The 20,299-nt window shown below is 45.7% G+C and overlaps 1 protein-coding gene across 3 annotated transcripts; it reads right to left on the bottom strand.

Annotated features, from left to right (window-relative positions):
- Positions 1–1,574: 1,574 nt before the first annotated feature.
- On the bottom strand, positions 1,575–20,054 carry OSR1 (odd-skipped related transcription factor 1). Of its 3 annotated transcripts, XM_088135766.1 has the most exons (4): positions 19,770–20,054; positions 9,502–9,626; positions 6,109–6,789; positions 1,575–2,757 (listed from the first exon to the last, which is right to left on the bottom strand). In XM_088135766.1, the coding sequence occupies exons 3-4, from the start codon at positions 6,753–6,755 to the stop codon at positions 2,622–2,624; spliced, it is 783 nt and encodes a 260-aa protein (XP_087991892.1). In that variant the 5' UTR covers positions 6,756–6,789; positions 9,502–9,626; positions 19,770–20,054; the 3' UTR covers positions 1,575–2,621. The 3 variants fall into 3 exon arrangements, with proteins under 3 accessions (XP_087991892.1, XP_087991888.1, XP_025031911.2); XM_088135762.1 differs by lacking the exon at positions 9,502–9,626 and having other exon boundaries at positions 19,770–20,053; XM_025176143.2 differs by lacking the exons at positions 9,502–9,626; positions 19,770–20,054 and adding an exon at positions 7,146–7,354.
- Positions 20,055–20,299: the final 245 nt, after the last annotated feature.

Raw genomic sequence — 20,299 nt, 5'->3', positions numbered from 1 at the left:
GTGAGGTGGGAATATTACATATCCTCCAACTGCTAGCTAACAATGTCCGATTTGGCACCAGTTGACTTTGTTTTACCAATTAGTCCACTTAAAATTCTTCTCCAAATGTGTAAAGAAATGTACTCTTTAATTAAATGTGGCTGAAAGGAAAACTAGAGTATATTCGCAAATAATGCATATTTAAAATTGAGGAACTGTCTTAGATTCACTGAGAGTATGATAAAAAACAGGAAAAAAAATCTGGTAGCATCTGTCATAGACTAACATGGTTCTTGGCCTCCAATGAGAATATGATAATAAAAGCAAATATGACTTTCTATCTAATCTTGGGGGGAGGTCTCCCTCCTTCCATGTACATTTTCTTAATTCTTTTTTTTTAAAGGAGTAGGACTGTTATTGTTTCTTTGACGTTATTCACCTGCTGGATGAAATCTGTTTTATATTCAGTAAGGTCTATCTCATTTGGGCTGCTTGATACCTCTTGCATACCATCTTGAGAATCTTCCAAGTACAAGTGTTTGCACGTCAACATCTGGCCCATTTTTTTTTTCCTCTCACCTTTCCTATTTGCTTTCACATTCAGCCTGAAGAATGCAACATTATTTATTTTTATGACATTTTTGTTGGCCCAGTGTCTGTAGCTTCACAAGTACATGTGTGATTCTCCGAAGCATTAAGGGATAGTTGTTCCTATATGAACTCAACACAGTTTTGTTAAAAACCTAAAATGGAAGAATGGGCTTGAACACTTCAGGGCACCATTTTCCAGCTGAGCCCTCTCCATACATACACTGAGATTACAACTCCAAGTGTTCCCAGCCAACATAATCCGGGGGAAGGCAGTCCCAGCCTGTATGGAAAACAACTGGCAAAGGCTGCTTCACACTTTAGGTCAAGAGGGGGAAATCTGCAGCCCAATTTTTCAACACAACGCCTAGCAGCCCCGTCACTCCGGCCATTGGCCAGGGATGCTCCAAGTTGTCCTTCAACGGCCGGTTGTAGGTTACCCACCTCTGCTGAAAGCAAAGATACAGATATTGTAGAAATTTAATCACTTCATATACTAAAACAAACTCACCTAATCCACCCTACTTTTTATGAGACTGGTCCTTATTCCTACTTTATTTAACAATGGAAGTATTTTTTTTTCCTCTCATTTCCTAGATACATTTTCAGAAAAACTTCACTGAGTATTTTTGTGAGTGAGTTCCATCTTGTTCCTGCAGAAGGTGTTTTCAGCACAATCCTATGAGTACTTATTCAAAAGTCAATTCCTTGCATTCACTTTAAAAATTCCAGTCAGGTCTAGAATTATGGACTCGGGCTCCAACCATCAGTTCTAGCCTTGCTGAAATCAGTGAGATTTATACTTCTCAATAGATACACAGGACTGTAGTGGTAATTAATAAATCAATTAATTGTTAAACGACGTTATTTAAAATATTGCTGCATTTTTCTAACTTATCATTGATTATTAATTCATTCTATTTCTGGAAAATAAAACCATCTAGTAATGATATAAGAACATGATCGGTAGCACAGAGTTTTGCTAAAGCAGATTTGACCAAGAGATTTAAATGTCACTCAGGAACATTTGCCTGTAAAATACCAATTTATTTTAATACTTAAAAAAAATAATAAATCCAGTGATAAATGTTCATTATCAAGAATCAGCATAAAGTGCCAAATAGCAATAACTTTAAACCAAAAACATATTGGAATGTCTCGCCTTTTTTTTTTCTTTTTACACTGCTTAGAAAAAAAAAATAAAGATGATTCTAGATAAAATGCTCATGTTGAGATTTGTCAGCAAACTCTCCTGCCCCCCTTTTATAAAACTCAGTTCACTCTCATCTGGACACATGCTAACTTGAAAGTACCACTGAGACCACACTGTGCACAGCAGTCACTTTGATTTATTGTTATCAAGTTTCCCTTTTGTCACCTTGGTTGTTTTTTGCTGGTTGGCTGATTTTGTTTGCTTGGTTTTCCTTCCAATTTTTCTTTCAAATTACAAACTACCTCCTAAGGCACCAGACCACAAATAAACAGAAACTGCAGGATGCTCACCAGAGCATGCAGAAGAGATCCCCACAACCCCCGTCCACCAAAGACAGAAGTGTTAAAATCTGGAGAAGATGGCAGGGCCTCCTTCATGACATGAATCTCCTCAGACTGTTTCCTCTTTTCAACACAGTTTATCAGTGATCTTCTCTCCCGTGTCAGCTGTGGCCCAAATGTGGAGTTAGTGATAATGATCTTCTAGATTTTCTTTTCCAAAGGATATAAAGGAGACACTTTTAAACAAGTCACTAAACTTAATTAGGGAGGTAGAAAGCTATTTGTTGTTTGTATTTAAGCTGAGGACAAAGCTCCCTCTCCAATCCTTGAGCACCACCTTTTGACGTAAAGTTTAGTGAAGTCATGCAGGATTTACACTTGGAAGTACCCAGGTTTTGGAAAGACTGACTGCATTTTTTGTGCATATTGGGTTGTGGTTTTCTTGATTTTTTTTTAAGTATTAAATTAATTATGTTCAGTGTTCCCCATTGTCTCTGTCAAGAATTTGATCTAAAATGTAGAGTGAAGTGGAGAGATGAAGTTCATGGGGGCTAGAATCTTTAGCATTTCATTTTGGAAGGTTTAAGTTCCTTTACTTGTGTGTGCAGTGTCTTGTGAACAGCTAGAGTCCTGGACTGGCAAAATCCTTTTCCACATTCTTGACACTTAAAAGGCTTTTCTTTTGAGTGGATATATCTGGGAAGAGAAAATAAGAGAAAGAGAGAAAGAGAGATGTTTAATGTACAGTTAACCTTTCCAGCGATATATAGTTCTGTTTCAACTTGCTGGAATTCAAACATTTGATGAAAAAAAAAAAATTAAAGGGAGCTTTGTTATACTGAAGAAAACTATAATCACTCTGGATTTGGATGCAGAATTAATTTTGATTCCATTATGCTTTACTGCTTAGACAGTGGCATCTTTAGCTAGCTTTATGCCATATATACAATACATACATGATTATGTAATGATGCAACTGCCATGATCATGTGCTTGTATCAGAACGCACATTTGCAGCATTTTTGTGATTGTCATCACACACGTCACCATTTGCTGTAACCTTGCCCACCCTGCAAAATGGTCAATTACACAGAGCTTTATGTCATGCAATTTTTCTGTTAATATCAGCATGAAGTTCTGTCCCAAAATGAACACAAAGAGATACATTTTTCCTTCTTGCAACTGGATGAGAAAATTCAATAAGCAAAGAACCAACACACCCAGAAAATAATTGGATTGGAAAGTTTGATTTAACTGCAATATCCAGTTCCATGTTAGTAACATCAGTAGAATTTATATAGCAGTTATATATCAGTAGGTCCCACTGTTTTCAGACAATTCTGAAATCATGTTTTCAACTCCCATTATGTTTAATAGTGCTTACTCTTAGTGAAAGGTGGAAAGGATTAAATCGTAAAAGCACTGTACATTAGGATGACCATATCTGGGCTGAAAAAAACCCAAATAGCAAGGAGTTAAGAGTATCTTGGCAGTCATCTAGCAGTCTTCTGAACGTCAGCAGATTACACAGAGTAGCCTTAATTTATACACGGATTTTTTGGATAGCTAAAGGAGAAGGATCCAAAAAAACATACTTTTTTCAGTTGTTTAAAATCAGTGATCCAGGAAGGTCTCCAACTTTAATCAGAACAGTCCTGGAGGAGGAATTTTTAACACTTCTGCTATCTTTAAATCTGCCTCCCAGAACTGCTATTAGTCCTGCAGTAGACAACATAGAAGCCTTTCTTATTTCCCATCTCTAAAATTGGAAATCATTCTAAAGTTACATTGTCATGGTAGTATGACAGTCTATAAATGAAATAACCAAAAGATCCTAATTATTTATAGGTTCCTAATTGTTTTTCTAAACTCCATTAACATTCACTTGGCTTTCCCTGCTCAAATATAAAAGAGGGGCAGAAACAATCAATTGATCGAAAAGTCCAGAAATGTTAAAACTAGAACGAACAATGGAAAAAGAGAATTCCCAAAGGAGCTTCACCCAATTAACAAGCATGTGTGCCACAACTTTAAACTTGTTTGAAAGCAGCTTAACTATATTGGTTTATTTATAAAGCACATTTCTTATTTTGTTAGGGTGCTGAGAATTGTCTATTAGATTTCAGTATAAGTGTTCATAATCCTTATATTAATGCTACATTTTGAAACTGGTTTAAATGTGTAGAGTAGGCATACATTTATCATACCAGTAAAAATATGGAAATCCATACCAAATGAAGCATTATTATAAGTAAGATTTAATGTGTTTTCCTTTGTGTACATGTCATGAAAAGAGTGCACGAAAAGCTACATAAAATCTCTTTGGAAAAATGTTGATTTTGTAATCAGAGATTGAATCTAGTTCTGGCATTAGATTACTAAAGTTTCTGGATGTATTTAGTGGTTTAAAGCAGAGTTCATTGATTGGACTGTTGGGAACTATTATTTAGAGCAGACCATAATGTAACATTTAAAAGAAAGGGGGGAGGGGGGAGAATAGTGATGCATTCTCTGAACAAGAGTTTAAAAACTAAGCAAAGAAAAGTCCTGATCTGCAATGTCGTGATACCAATATGTCTATTCTTAGTTGTTGTTTTTTTCCTGCCTTTTCTGGAGTTAAATGGAACCAAGACTGTAGCCCAATAATTAATTAGCCTCTCCTCATTAAATTCTTGGAACTTATCTCTAAGAAAACAGGTTCAGTAGGATATATTCAAAGGGGCTTTATATGAAATTTCCAGTTACACTTTGAATTGGTAATACATGCTTACTTAAGGGAGGACACAGTTCAAAGAGACCTGTACACTCTTTACATACAGAAGATTCAGGTTTGAGAAGTTATACCATTGCTGTTCACATGGTATCTGTTCTGCCTGGCATAAGCTACTATCTGTACGCCCAGCTAGTAAGTTAAAGTTGCCAGAGGTAAAGCTCTGAAACCTAACTTGTCTGTAATCTAAATGCCATTCCAGGATGGGCAACTAAAGGACCTCCAGATGTTGCTGAACTTCAGCTACCCGGGCCAATAGGGAATACTGAGAGTGGTAGTTCAGTAAAACCTAAAGAAGCACAGGTTTTCCACCCAAACAATGATAAAAGTATAGTATAATATGATTTTTTCCAATAAAATAGTTTTTGTTGTGGTTCTAACTTGCTGTTAAACAAGATCATCTGCACATTTACTCCATAAGCTTAAGTAGCTTAAAGTTGAATGAGGTTTACTCTGAGATGGTATCCTCCAGATATGTTCGACTACAATCCTTAAAATCCTCAACTAGCATAACATTTTGAAGTAAACGGGGTTATCTAGTGGGCATCACTTTGGAGAAAGCTGGTATATAAGACTGAAATGGTCATCAGTGCTGCTCAAACTAAGGAGCATAGGCAATCAGCCATGAGTTAGGGGTGGAAGGGGAAGCACGCAGATTCAATCCCTGGGCACCTACTCAAAGGAGAACCTGGCCTTTGGATTCATGGGGTTACACACCATTAATGTGAGAGACCTGTAACAAAAATTATTACCACCTTCTGCATGGTAATAACAAGGAGGGTGGAACGGGAGAGGATGGGACATATCAGGTTATCAGTGATGCCATCAGAGAAGGATATGAATGTCCATAGGCCCACTCAGGAAAATGAGGAACATCCCAAAGTACCAATCTAGTTGACCCTATTTTGAATTAAATGAAATAATATTTCTTTCACAGGAATGGGAACATAAGACCATGAAAGGCAATCTCTGGAACTACGTAACTGCATCAGTGCTTACAAGAAATCTTATCATCATTTTTCCTAGCTTTCATTTAAGAACTGTTTGCAAATGTTCAAGCCTTACATTGTTAACGTAAAATTATCTGCAAAAAAACCATATCCATCACTTAAGTGGGATGTATTATGCTTAAACCAAAGCAGTACCATGTATAACATGTATTTATGATACAACCTGAACAAGCAATATTATGACAAATTTCCTGAACGATACACCCTAAAATCCTTTATAATAAACCTGGGCTTCACTAAATAAACATATTCAATTAATGGGCATACCTGTGATCCCTCAGGTGATCTTGCCTTCTGAAGGCCTTATGACAAATGTCACAGGTATATGGCCTTTCATCTGTATGGGTTCTTTCATGAATCAAAAGGTTGTATGACTTGGTGAAGTGTCTGCCACAGAATTTGCACACAAACTCCTTCTTGGTTTTGGAGGGTAACCTCCCACGGGTGGGTTTCTTCTCAGGGGAAAGTTTGGTCACTTCAAGCAATGAGCCCAGGCCTGCAGAAGAGCCTTGGTTGTCTATCTGTCCCAGTTTTGAATGATCTTCTTGGGTGGCAGCCACAGCAAGGTTTGCAAAATCAAATCTAGGCTTGGCTTTGAGTGGCACATTTGCCGCTTCATGCTTGGGATGGATGACGTGTGGGAACAATGGGAAGGCAGGCAACTGGAATCTGGCATCCATTAGGCTGGTCACACCAGGCACTTTGGAGAAAGATGAGCGGGGCAAATGCATGGCAGGATAGCCCAAAGTCCATTGGTGAAGGTGAACAGCATGGAGGGCACTGAAACCATAGAGGTTGGGCAGGTGGTCCGAAGGCACTGCAGGCAGGCCATTGAAGGCTTGGAGAAAGGAGTAATTGGTAAGCTGCAGGGAAGGGTGGATGGGTACTGGGGCAGGCAAAGTCTTACTCCCCATGTTGGCAGAGAAGTCTGAAAGAGAAGGCAAGTGCCTGCAAGAAAGGAGGGGAGAAACATAAAACGGGCTGAATAAATGAATTATGGAACAAGGCAGCTATTTCCTTTAATTTCACATAATTATCATGAATAGAAATAAGATGACACAGAAAAGCAGGTATAGCATAATGCTCAAAGAACATAACACTAAGATACTGAGTGGTGAAGTCCTAAGTTCAAATTCTTTCTCTGCCATGACATCAATCTCATTTTGTAATACGACTTCCCTGACAGATTATTTTAAATTATATCTTCATAATAGATGTGAAACTGGATAACCCAACCACTAGGAAGCCTTAAGCTGCTAACGAAAATAGAAGTGCTAAAGGGCAGTGGCAAAAGCCCCTCTTACTTTTTCTCCTGAGGCCTGTTCATTGTCCCTAGTAGCTAGTCTTCTACCTGGTGACAGTGCAGACCTGGTCACAGTACTGAAATAAGATTCAGCTATCACTTCTGAGGGCTTCTGTCCACATCATGTTCTTCACTTCATACAACAAAACATCTCTGGGCAATCGTGTGTGAAGCTTTTCCAGCTGGCCCAGTGGGACAGACCTTGGTGTCCTGGAGACATCAAGTGAGGGGAGGCTATGTTATACCAAAGTCATTTTGATTCACTGTTATAAAAACACAGCCATTCATTTAAAGAAATAGAATGCAATACCTGCAGGGCTGTACAGAAAAGGAACTTAAATTATATCTACCCAGACAGAGAATAAGGATTCAGGGCAGAAACTAAGCCAAGGAAGGACAAAGTTGTGAACTAGTGAAGAAGGTCAAAGATGTTTCAGGACATTTGCTATTAGCTATGAACTATTAGTTAAGTCCTTCTACCCCACAATGTGAGAGCCAGTTTGGTGTAATGGTTAAGACACCAGGCTAGGAACGTGAGTTCTAGTCCCACCTTGGGCACAAAGCCAGCTGAGTGACCTTGGCCCAGTCCCTCTCTCTCGGCCCTAGGAAGAATGAGGCCATGGCAAACCACTTCTGAAATCTTGCCAAGAAAACTGCAGGGACTAGTCCAGGCAGCTACCAGGAGTCAACACTGACTCAAGGGCACATGCGTGCGCGCACACACGCACACACACACAATGTGTGAAGGCTAGAGGCTGGGATAGTCATATCACTGACTTTTATAAATGTTGAGAAAGGGTCGCAGGGGTGAAAGCAAGCAAACTGCCTGGAAGGACATATTCTGCCTGTACAGCAGAGATGCATCTTCCATCTCAGAGCTTCCTTTACTGCTTCTGCTGCAAGAATGGACAGACATTGAGTTTTATGGAGGAAGCAACACTTGTGCAGTATGTCTTTGGGATATTTAATAATAAGCTTATCTTTGGCACATTTCTACTGGCAGACACCTGGTGAATCGGCTCAGGGTGAGCAGATTAGGCACATCCCTTATTCGTTTTTTCAGAAAAGGGGGCTTGGTGTTCCCCAAACATCACCCCATCCCAGATTTATTTCCCTCATGTCACATAACAGGAGCCTACTTCACAGCCAAGAGTGCCCATTTACCCAACAGTAGGAGAACAAAGAGAGATCCGGATATGAGCCACGCTGAACCACGAAGCCACTTTTACTTTCAGCCCCACCTAGACAATGCAGAGCCACGCAGAGCCTCTTTTCCATTGGCGCGCAGCTCTTCGGAAGGAGCCAATGAAAGTTGTCTCGCGCTCTGAATCCGTAAGCAAACCTCTCGCGTTCTAAGCAATGCCGCAGAGTTCCCGCGCGTTTTTTTTGTTTTGTTTTTTTGGAGATCAAGGAAGGCGGGCCGTGCGCGGTCTGGCATCCTGGGAATCAAGGAAGACTGGGGTCCCGCAAACGCCGTTCGCCTTCTTTTTTAAGTGAGGTCCTTGCCTCTTCTCTCTCCCTCCCCCCACCCTGCCGCCCTTTCAACTTTGACCTCCAATTTGCTTTAGAAAGAATTTAACATAGCTAATTTCGAAGCGCTGGTTCTCTGTTGGAAAAAAGTCAGAGGCAGCGACACTGCTCATTTCCCGTATGCTTTCCTCTGATATGAGACACCCACTCCATGAACGGGAAACTGACCAAGTCGATAATATCCTTTGCCGGTCTGCTCCGAAATAAGGCCTTGGAATTTAATGAGACCTACCGTCAGCTATTTCTGCTCTGAGCCACTAACTTAATCCATAGCGAACGACTAGTGATCGAAAATAAGTAAGATCCAGCCTCTCCCACTCCGCCCCACTTTTCTTTCCTGCATATGGAAAGATCCAATGTCCTCTCTCTTCTCACAGTCAATTATAAAAGAAGTGGTTCTGGTTAAAACTTGGATGAGACACCACTAGGAAATCCCAAAGTTGTAATCCTGACTGCAAAATTAAAAACAAAAACGGAAGGCGGCAATAGCAAATCATTTCCTATTGTTCAAGAAAAATTATACAGAAAACTACACGGGCCTGAAGTCTCCAGGAGTTGAACCCGACTTGAGGCTTTTTACTGGTGGGGTGGGGGGTTGTTTTTATTGGATTGGGCTAGGGCTCAGACCAAGCCCGTGGTTTTTCAACCGCATTTCCAAACTGAGGCGGAGAATGGGACCTCAAGCCTAAAACTCGGGAGGGCTGAGCAAGTTCTGAAGCCTCGAGTGCCAGGAATGACTTTCAACATCTCAAGAAGGAAAGGAACTGTAACTCTTTTTGCCAAAGTCAGCGACAAAACTGGCATGGGTTTGAATGGCGCTAACTTACCATTCCCTTCAAGAGGAAATAGGAGATAGAAACACCAGCCGCCTCCAACGGGGAGCCTTCCTTGATGGGAGTACAGTGTTCAACATGCTCACCAGCAATTCTGGGAGTTGTAGTCCATCAGCTACCTGCGGGGCACCCGGAGAGGAAGTTAATTCTAGGCTGAGAATAAAGCGACCAGCCTGGAACCGTTCGTGCCTTCAGGTTAAACAGGCAGAGTAAAATGCGGGCACAGACAGCGGGGAGCGAGGAGGGTTGAACATGGTCTCCCCCTGTTCGAATAACCCTCGTGGCAAAAAAGGACAGAGTCGCTTTATCCAGTTACCCCCAAGGGTCCGTTCAGAAGACCACGAAATCTAAGCCAACCAAGGCGAACGCACTTTGAAGTTCTACCTGAGTCGGATGCCTACCAGTTACGGATGTCCGTACGGATGACCGCCTGCCAAGGTCCAAGACGGTCCTTTGGAACCAAGTGTGCGGTGGCGGCGGCAGCAAGTGAGATTTCAATCTCTGCTCACAATTTGGGCAGTGGGTCCTGAGTTCGCTTCTTGCGTTGCGTATGGCGGGCTATAAGCTCAGTTATTAGGTGTACCTTTTAGGTAAGAAGGTATAAACATAGCTTCTGCCTGATTAGGGGCTGAGGGAGAGTAGGCGGGTGTCTGTTGCCTGAAGATAAATTAAACTATGGGGACGTTTTCTTGGGAAGATTTCCCCTCCTTTCTTTTTAATGTCTCCGTTTTCCCAACGGGGCTCAAGGAGATCACATAGGCAGCCAAGATACACAGGCAAAGTTTCAAAAGAAGAACGAGGAGGAAAGCTTAGTAAAAAAAAAAAAAAAAAAAGTAAACTTGGAGAGGGTAGGGGACCCTGTGGCACAGGCTGGCCCAAGGAAACCACCGCCCAGCTCGATGAAAAATCGGTGACCTGTTCGGCAGTTGCGGGGTTGGCAGAGGGGTCCTGCGGAGGACCACTTTTCACGCCGTTTTACGTAGAACAGCCTCAAAAACCAGTCGTGAATCCTAGAATTCCATCGCGTTGACCCAGAATAAGCGAATGTGACATTTCCCCAAGATCTGCTTTTTCTAATTGGATAAATTCAGTGTAGTCGTCGATTAAAGCACATGCACACACATTACTAAGCCAGATTCCTCCCCAACCTCCGCCTCTGTTAACTGTTTGAGAGCCGGCCAGCTGTGGCTGTTCTCTCTCCTTCACCTGCTTAGTCTCTTTTCAGACAGTCTTTATGAAACTCCTTCTTTTAGAGAGTCCCTGGGCAGATCTGAGTGAGAAAAAAGTGGGGGGACGTGATCTGGTGGTTCCCTGAATTTTTGCACTCCAGATCTGGTAGCCCTGGGAGACAGGGGAGCCAAAGCCAGGCCACCGATAGTCAGAAGACCCATTGCTTTTAAGAGTGGCCTGATGTAACAATATCCTCTAGGAATTCCTGAACATTATTTAAGAACTCATATAGGTCGCATTCCTATGCTTATTTGGTTCGAGAATAAACACTATTGGACTCAAGGGGACTATCCATGGAGTACTTAGGATTACATTTGGCAACTGGAATCACAGCAATAGGGCGTCTTTTAGGGGAAAAAATGTCCTAAAGCATGATGCTAGGCATATCCTGAAAGCGTTAATCCCAGAGGAGAATAAATCTCAGCAAAAAAGCAGGCACATTACGGTATGCTCCCGTTTACTTTAATCGTCCTGGAATCAAAGCATATATCGCATGATTATTTACACACCCAATTCACCTCCCCTAAAAGTCGTTCGGTTGTCTAAACACGTGTATAATAAATCCGGGCTCTTTTTAAAAAGGAATTCAGATTGCCACTCTACGGAAAATGCCCCTCAATAACGCGCTACACTACCATCAAATTAATCCGATGTTAGGACAGCTGACAAGGTGCTTATGAAGTACGCTCGGGTTGCGAAGTCGGAGAAACGATTTCGGATTCAATCCAAGGGTCGCGGTTTTATCGCATTGTTCCGAATGACCCCACTTTTTGAAACATAAGGACGCGCAGAATGATTTTTTTTAGAGAGACTCCTTTCACCGAGTCTTCAAGCCGAAAGGAGGGAAAGTTCCGGTGTTCCAAGAAGGATTTTGTGTGCTAAAAGCAGTTTAGCTTGAAAGAAAAGCGAAGAGGGGACGAGAAAGAGCTTGTTCGGGCGTCGCTACAGATTTGCTGGCTGTGGTCCAAATCGGTAGGTTCCCCTTTTCCTCTGTTGTACCCCGAGGTAGAGGCAGCGTCAGGGACCCTTTTAGGACATCAAAGCCACGGGGGACAATCAACACTCGTTCCTCATCCCCGCACTCTTCTGACACAGAGCCAGCTGTTTCTTTTATTTCGGTGTCACCTCCACCTTTAAATTCTGTTTCATGTCAACAGATCTTTATCAGCAAGATCTTTATCTGTCTCTCTTTTTTTAAGGAAAGGAGTGTGGGAGTTTGCAGCCGCTTACCTCTCCCACATTTCCCATTCCCCTCAAAGGCAATAAACCAGAATCCTATTTGAAAATAAAATCAAACAAAAAGAGGACCAACAAATCTAAACAAACTGAACAGGCTACTCTGGAATGCGTAAACTAGATTGACTGAATAAATGAATAAATAAATAAATGGAGGACATTCAGACCACAGGCTGCTCTGGAATGGGTAATGCAGAGCAAACGAAATTGAAAAGAAGAATAAAAGGAAGGCTGAGGTTGTAGCTCCTCCCCTAAACATTCTTAATATTAGAAGTAAGTCCCATTGGGCACAACTGAACTTATTTTGAAGTAAACACGCATGAAGCCGTCCACCCTGACTTGGCTTTAAGCCCCATTTAAGCCCCAACTCTGCAAAATTTACTTCAGAGTAAACACCTAGATTCTTGCTGGAAATTTTCCATCTAAGTATTTTTGGACTTTTAAAGATACAGCTTCACGGTTGTACTGATGTCTCAGGAATGAAGATAGAATTATATCGCTATAGCCATACTTTGCTTGTAGTTAGGACTAATTTTGTCCTGCCCCCCCCCTTTCACTTTCCAATTTTAAGGTTGCAATCCTATGTCTCGCATGTATTATATTTTCTGTGTGACCCAGTCCAGCAGAAGGTGACTTGGAATTTTTTGGAGATTGCCAAAAGATAATTCTCAACAGCCTCAGCCTGGATGGCCATTTGTGGGCATACTGGGACTTGTCCTTTGGTGACATCTGAAGTGCCTATCCCCAGAAATGGAGATAGAGAAGCTTGAGAGAGAAGTCGAATCACTTTATTTATTTGTACTTTATTTTGAAATACAGTAAATTACCCTTTCACTAGGATTGGTGGAGATTCAGGTTCAAAATGTCATTTAGTTACTAAGTTTGGTGGGTGATTTTAGACAACTTACACTCTGGGTTTGATCATGTTTTTGTCTAAGATATGGTGGAAATCCATGTACGGTGATTAACTGACAGTTCTCTGTCAACCCAAAACATTGATGTAATTGAAGAAATCATGGTTAATTTCATGATAGATAAAAAATAGCATGCCAACGCAGATATACTCTCAATTTAACTTACTTGACAATGTTGTCATGAGAACACAGGTGAGAATGAATATTTATTTAATATAAATATTTATTTCCCAATTGGTATCTTTCTGCAAAAAGGCATAAACCTCCCAAACTGAATGAATATAGTTCTGCTAATGGATTACAAAGTAGAATGGGAAAAGGAATCCACCTTTAAAAAGCTGTTAAGGGGTTGTGCCAATCTAGCTACATCAGTGCTGGGTTACAGCCTGTTTACATCTTCCTCCTAGGCACACTCAAGCATACCCCCCCCCCACTTTCCATAGAATATACTGCCAAGAAAGGACTTGCCTACATTTGGGGTTTAGCCCAGGTCAGAGCCGAGTTGCAGTTGATTTAGCCAACAGCTGTGTTATAACATCTGTGCTGAAAGCATCTGGAAATGGGACTATTTCTTTCCCCCTTCCCACATTGCTTTTTGCCTGGGTCAAGTTCCATCACTTTGAGAATAGGACAAAGGCTGCTGAAACAACTTAAGATTGGGGGAGGGGGGAGAGAGAGAGGCACAGAGGCATCTACTTTACCGATGTTCCAAATCCTGACCTAGTCTGCAGCTTTCACGTTTAAATACCTCACGTTCTTTTGGGGGGGGGGCGGGGGGAGATGGAGAGAAAACATTCAGAGGGACCATTAGCTAATTACTCAGCAAGTGGTTCCCTCCTTCTAGTGTTCTGGTTGGCCCATAGATGCAGTTCCATGAGCATTTTGTCCCATTGACCCACTTTCTGCTTCTCCTGCTAGGCAGCACCACCACAATATTGCCCACAAGCTTGAAAAATGCCTGGAGGAAATGAATGTGGCTGGCACATAGATGTCCCTTCCTGTGAGCTAGAAGTTGGTTCCTCTTAGTTTGTTTTGCAGAATAACTACCCCTCCACCTGCTGGGCTTGGAAGCTTACTCCAAAGTCATACCTCCTTCTGGTTTTGCTTTAAGGGAATGAGCTTAACAGGCTGACTGCATTCCCATGACATGCCATATCCATGGTTAACTGACCCATAAAGGTTTGCTCAATTAACCCAATTTTCTGGAAGGACAGCCTGAATCATAAACTCATCACATGAGCTGGGCTGGCACAACAGACGGAGCTGCAATGCAAGTGGCTAATTTGTGCCTTCCTTGTATTGTCAGCCATGGAGAGGCAAACTAGCACCAGGAAAAGCTAAAGCACAGACTAGCAAGACTCTCTGAGTATCAGCCAGCAGTGCTGAAAAAATATTATCATAGCCCAAGAGTTAGGGAAGAGGAGATTTGCAGCCCTTCAAATGTCGCTGAACTACAACTCCCAGCAATGCAAAATGGATGCTGGGAGTTATGAAGAACTAGGAGCTCCCCTCTCCCCCACCGCCTGGCAGGGGGCTTCACCTCCAGCTCCCTGGAGCACTGCAATCTTTATTAGACTGCCGTTAGAATAAGGCTATGCTTCCTAAATTATGCATCCTGAATGCCAGACAGTCTGACCCTACTGAAGGCAGTTTTGCAGCTTTCAGCCAGTGGGGCTTACTTCTCAGTGCAGGAACTAGATTCACACAGCATGCTAAGCCCAAACTCAGCAAACCACATCATGACTTCGGGAGGGGCTGTGCACCCAGTCACTGAGCTAGTCACCCAAAGAGGAATTCCCGAAGCAGCCTTTACTCTGCTCTGGGGAGACCCCCGGAGGAGTTAAGCTGCCCGCAAAAACCACTGGGCAGAAAGTAAAAGAGGCCCGCCCGGGCACGAAAGGTCTTCAAGATGCAAGGAATTTGGGAGAAACGGAGGAAGCGCCCACGACATCCACGAAGCACTCCTGGCCTGCCCTCCCCACCAGATCCGCTCTCCCATCGCAGCTCCCGCGAACTGTCTCCGAGGTGCAAGTCTGCCGGGAAAACACGCCGGTTGTCGAAGGGGAATCCGAGGGCAGCCCTGCGATTTCGCTGGATCCTTCAGGAAAATGGTGCTCGCCATCTCCTAACTAATCATCACTCCGCGGCGGCGAGAGAGGGGCTTCTCTTCAGGCTCCCCTCTGCCCCACCGTTTCGGCCGCTATTCCTGTGGGACGATCTCTTTCTTCTCTAGGGTTCCACCAATCCATGCGCCTGGGTTGCCTGCCGTGCACTCGAAGGGGGAGGCAGCTTTCGCCGATGCAAACCTGACCCCAAAGAACCACGAATAAATCCCCCCCTTCCTCAATTGGTTCCACCTGCTGACCCGTCCATTGAAAGAGGAGCAACCGCGTAAAGCGCGCGCAGTTCACCTTTGGATGCGGAGGTGGGAAATGCAGGGCAGAGTAGAAAGCCCCCCTTCCCCGCTTCCCTATGTGTATCTTCGCGTGCCTATCCACTCGCGCTCATGACTTACACAACTGAAATGTTGGCGGGGGGGGGGGGGGGCGGAGGCAGGGCGGGTTACTTTATTCATTCTTGCTGTCGTCGAATCACTTTGATATATTGGTAGCCAGAGCCCGACCACGTCTTTTTCAAAAATCTGAAGTGGGGGCAGGAGACTCCTACACACCCCAGATCCTAGGAACGAGTGGGATTACGTTCAGCTCCATACTTACCTGTCAGTAAATGCGGCCGGGGATTTACTGTTAAACCCCTTTAAGCGAGCCATTCGGTTGTACCAGCGCTGTTTCGATCGCAACTGTGTTGGCGCCGATTTCCGGAAGCAGACCTAGCCAGCGATCGATATCGAACTTTTTATTCACGTTGTCAGATGGAATAATTACAATTGCGGGTGTTTAAGCTACTACCCGTTGTTTCCCTTCCTTACGCTGCTTTCCCTTCTGGGCATCCGCCAGCTTCAACTGCAAGCGTAAGCTCCTCGGGGCAGGGTATCCGCCCCTTTCCTGGCAACAGCGCTTCACTGAGGACACCGCTTTTAAGCAACCCGAGCGCGGCCACCTCCCGCAGGATCCGAAGCGCAGCAGCTAAACAGGCTGCTCCCGTCGCGCCCGGGGCTACCTGACTTTCCAGCGGGCCTGGAAAAGTAGTGGTGCCTTTTCTCTCCCGAGCTGCAGGCTGCCCAGGAGGAAGTCGAGCGGAGCCCCTACCTGCATTTAGGAAACCAAACAGGAACGGGAATTGGTGTGGCCGGCCCCGGAGCGGGCGGCTTTCAGGGAAGGGGAGGAAGAGGATCGCCTCAGAGGGAGTTAGGGGTGGCTCTAATTGAGCATGGACGAGTCAATTGAGCGCCTTAAGGAGCGACTGGAAGGGCTCCAGCGGTTCCGTGCCTCATCTCCCCGGAGCTCGGCTGGGAAGGGGCAAGGCTGGCCCCCTCGCTGGAGTCGGACGAGCCTTCCGCGCGCCGTCCTGGCTTGCTCGCGCAGCCCGGCAGCGCCCTCACCTTGCCCCGCTCCGGGTGCAGATTGCCAGGCCCCAGCGTTCCCGGCCACTCTGGAGATGGGTCTCGACGGGTACAGTAGCTGCGAAGCGGAGAGGATGGCACGCTCTTTCCCCCGTACACATCCCAAACATGCCGAGGGAGGTATCCCCGACGCGGGATATTTCAAGGGCCTCTAAAATCTGAAGGCCTCCTTTTGGGGAGTTGCCAATAGGGACAGGAGAGGAAAGCCAAGAGAGCCATTAGAAACCTGGCCTAGAATTGTTCGTGCGTGGGTGTGTGCGCGCGTGTGTGTGTGTGTGCGAAAGAAAGAAAGAAAGAAAGAAAGAAAGAAAGAAAGAAAGAAAGAAAGAAAGAAAGAAGTTTTTCTCAAGTTGATGACGTTTCTGAAAATCCATTTTCAGTAAAAATCAACAGCCGAAGTGGAAGGCGAACGCGGACCTAGAAATGGTGGGGGTTGTTGGGGGGCAGCGTCACTTGTACAAACATTCCTCCCCACTACCACGCACACACACGTTGTTTAAGCGCCTAAAATTCCTCGCTGACTACGCGATTTTGCTGGCCTTCCTTCCAAATCCCGTCCAGCAACGCAAAATGGCCCGAAAAGTAAACGAGTGGGGGGGACAAATTGCACCCCATATTCTGAGCAGCGCCGCTCCTGAACATGCCTTTACTTTTTTTCCTTTTTCCTTTCGTTCTCTCGGGGCCCTGAGGGAAGGTTGCTGCCGGGCAGAAGTGGGACAGAGTGCTGTAGCTCGTCTTTCTTTTCTCTGTTCGCCTGTTAGCTGAAAAATCCTGGCGTTTTACTGAAAGCCGTTTTGCAGCAGTGTTGCAGCAGCAGAGAGATCTGGACCGAGGAGAGGAAGCCCAAGTTCCGGATCGGTTTAGATCTACCTTTGAGTAAACCTGGTGAGGAGCAGACTGGGTAGAAACCTCACACTAACACCGCCGCGGCCAGATCTCAAAAAAAGCTACTTATTTGGGAAAGAATTCCACGCGGAATCAATGGCAGCATCTCCTGACAAATGGGCCTTTTTCCTCCAAAGAAGAGGCACGCTGCCTCAGTGCTCCACTCCCCCGGTCCCATCCCGTCCCGTCAACCCCCCCCCCCCCCCCCCGTCTACCCGAAACCTGCTCCCTTTCCTCAGAAAGGAAAGGGCGCTGACCTTAGTCTCCAAGGCGAGCCGAGCTGCTGCTCCAAAAGTCCGCACGCTGGGAAGGCAATCGGCGCGGGCAGCGCTATGGGTTCCGACCGCAAGAGTCGCCGCCTGGCTTCCCAAGAGCCACCAGGGGCTTGCAAAGAGGCCAAGGAAAGAGAATAAAGATGGGACAAGCTTCCCAAGGCCTTCCCATGTTTCGACTCAAAATACCCCAATCCCATTCTCTTCGGAATCGAGATGGGAGCGAATTTACACAGATGTTAGAAATCAAGGGCCAACTTGTTTTTATCTTACACATGCGGTGGAATATATTCCGCCAAAGAAATCACATGTTTTCCACCAATAGCTCCCCCTCCTGCATATTTAGATGTGTGGTCACTTTTACCACTCTTGACCCAGAGACGTTGGAAGAAACAACTGAACAATTCGAACTCACACCACACAAGCATTTCAGATTGATAGGGAGGTAATGGATGGGGCAATCCGAGGGAAAAATAGTTCTAAACTGAAGGAAGGAAGGAAAATCTCTTGAGCCAACCTGCGGATGCACCCACCCATCCTTTTCCTAAAGTGCCCATGCAAGTTTTTGTTCCCCCACGAAGCCACAGACATTCCCAAGGTCCCTCACCTGAGAGCCCTCACCGGCATTAAATCTCTTTCGCAAATGGAGACCAGACCGGATCCTTTCCAAACTAAGGGAGACACCAAGAGCATGGGGAGTGGCAGGACGAAGATTTAAGGCGGACCAAGGATGCACCTGCTTGGATTTGGGCCTATGAAGGGCTAAGAGAGCTGTCGGAAAAGCCCAAAGTCGGAACCCTGCAAGCGACTCGAACTGACCCATTTGATCATGCAATCGGCTAAACGAAAGGCCTAGCTTTGGAGATCTGTAGATCTGACACTGTCATCCCTGGTTTGTTCAGGCCTAGCAAAATCGAGCCCTTGCTAGGCAAACAGACTGGAAAGCAAAATAATAATAATAATAATAATAATAATAATAATAATAATAATAATAATGATGATGATGATGATGATGATGATGATGATTAGTTTCAGGGATAGCAAAATGCTCTGAATACCAGAACTCCAGCCCCCTCAGAGAAGACCAACTATAGAGAAGTTAAATCAAGAACTGGCCTTGTTTACTTGAGAATAATCTCAGTAGACTCCCCATTCTCCCGCCAGAAAACAGGACCAGGATAGATCTGTAGGTGGACTTAAAACTTAGAACTCTAAGTAAGTGGGCCAAAATCCGAGCAATTTCTATTTTAACCCCTTGCGCCCAGCATCGCAAATGAGACACACACACACACACACACACACACACCACCACCACCACCACCATCCTGCCACAAAACCCCTGCTTCGTTCGCATTTGGAAGACCCTCGCAGTTATTTTGAAGCAGCTCGCTTCCAGATTTTTAGGATCCAGCCATTCTCTCCTGCTTCACCCCCTCACAGACCACTGGGCAGAGTTTGAGTGCCTGGGTAGAAAATCGGCAAGCCCTTTGGCCTGGGAAGGGACAACTCCCGCCTTCTCCCCCTGGGCACTCGGCTGGCATTCAGCAGTTCCAAGGAAACCTGGAAAGGTCTTCCCGTTCGCTGCCTGGGGCGCGTTTAACATCAGAGCGGCAGGCGGGCAACTCAGGAGCAAACCTTATGGAGGTCTGGCTCCGCGTGACTGTAGATCTGCCAACCAGGAAAGCCACCCAGAGAGACCTAAGTACGCCAGACTCTCTCAAGGGACAAACTTTTGGCAAGGGGCGCTTTCCAGAGAGAGCGCCCGGCTTGGGTCAGCGCTCAGTCGTTGCGCCTCTTGCCTGCTGGTGAACGGCAAAGGCCAAGCCTCGCGCGCTCCGCGGAACTTGCTTTGCAAGTTGCCCTTGGGTTTCCCACCCCCGGCACTTTTGGAGAACAAGCCCCATCTCAAGAGGTGAGGAGGCTTGGGAGGAGAGCGCGGATCCGAGCCGGGCAGAAGGAACCGGTCTCCCGGGGAAAGGGATGGGACGCCTGCTACATCGGTAGCCACTCGGCCGCTCAACGCGGAGCCACTGTCCTCCCAACAAGATCAGAGCATCCCGACATCGGGGAGGGGAGGGGAGGGGAGGGGAGGGGAGACTCAACCGCGAAGTGGCCGGCCAGAGATGCGCTGCGCCCATTTCCCGGACAGGTTGGCCGGGGGGCGAGGGGGGCTCTTTGGAGGGCGTCTGGATGTATATTTACCTAATCCTGATTTTTGCTCCCCGGTCGGCAGACAGTACAAGATCCTCCTGGAACTCAACTGTGGAGCGGCCCCGGCCCCCGGCAAACTGGGCCCCGAGCTCGCCCGCTCTTCGGCCGGGCAGAAGATCCTACGGAGGACGGGCGGGAAGGGAGGGAGGGAGGGTCGGGGCCAGCGAGGAAGCGAGCGCGCCAGGTGCCGAAGAGATCGCGTTTCCCCGCCCGGGCCAGGCGAGACTGAAGGCGAAGGCGCCTCCGAGCAGGCGAGCGCCGACTGAACGGATCCCTTCCCTCTGCCGCCTCCTTATTTCAATCCCCTGCCTCCCTCCCTCCCTCCCTCGTCCCCCAGCTCGCCTTCCCCACCCTTGGGCATGCGCACTGAGGGGAGGAAAAAGTTTCTCTCACTTTGGCCGCTCAGATCCCGGTGGCGGCCCGCCCCGCCTGACCTCGCTCGGATGGCAGCGCTCCCAGCCCCTCCTCCGCCGAGGCCCCAAGGGATCAAAGGCCGCGGGGGCGGCGAGTCAAGAGCACCT

This window comes from Python bivittatus, unplaced genomic scaffold (genome assembly GCF_059951505.1).
Source record: "Python bivittatus isolate LINGU-HERP-01145 unplaced genomic scaffold, Pbiv_v1 ctg000020_np1212, whole genome shotgun sequence".
Classification (NCBI taxonomy): Eukaryota; Metazoa; Chordata; class Lepidosauria; order Squamata; family Pythonidae; genus Python; species Python bivittatus.
The sequence above is the reverse complement of the archived record's forward strand: the minus strand, read 5'-3'. Positions and strand labels throughout refer to the sequence as shown.

What these genes read in the sequence shown, in the direction of transcription:
- OSR1 (XM_025176143.2), bottom strand. Translation starts at nt 7,168, where the DNA reads ATGAACAGGCCTCAGGAGAAAAA. An exon ending in AACAGGCCTCAGGAGAAAAA is followed by an intron (nt 6,790 to 7,145) that starts GTAAGAGGGGCT and finishes CCTTTCTTGCAG; the next exon opens with GCACTTGCCTTCTCTTTCAG. An exon ending in GATCACCTGAGGGATCACAG is followed by an intron (nt 2,758 to 6,108) that starts GTATGCCCATTA and finishes TTCTCTTCCCAG; the next exon opens with ATATATCCACTCAAAAGAAA.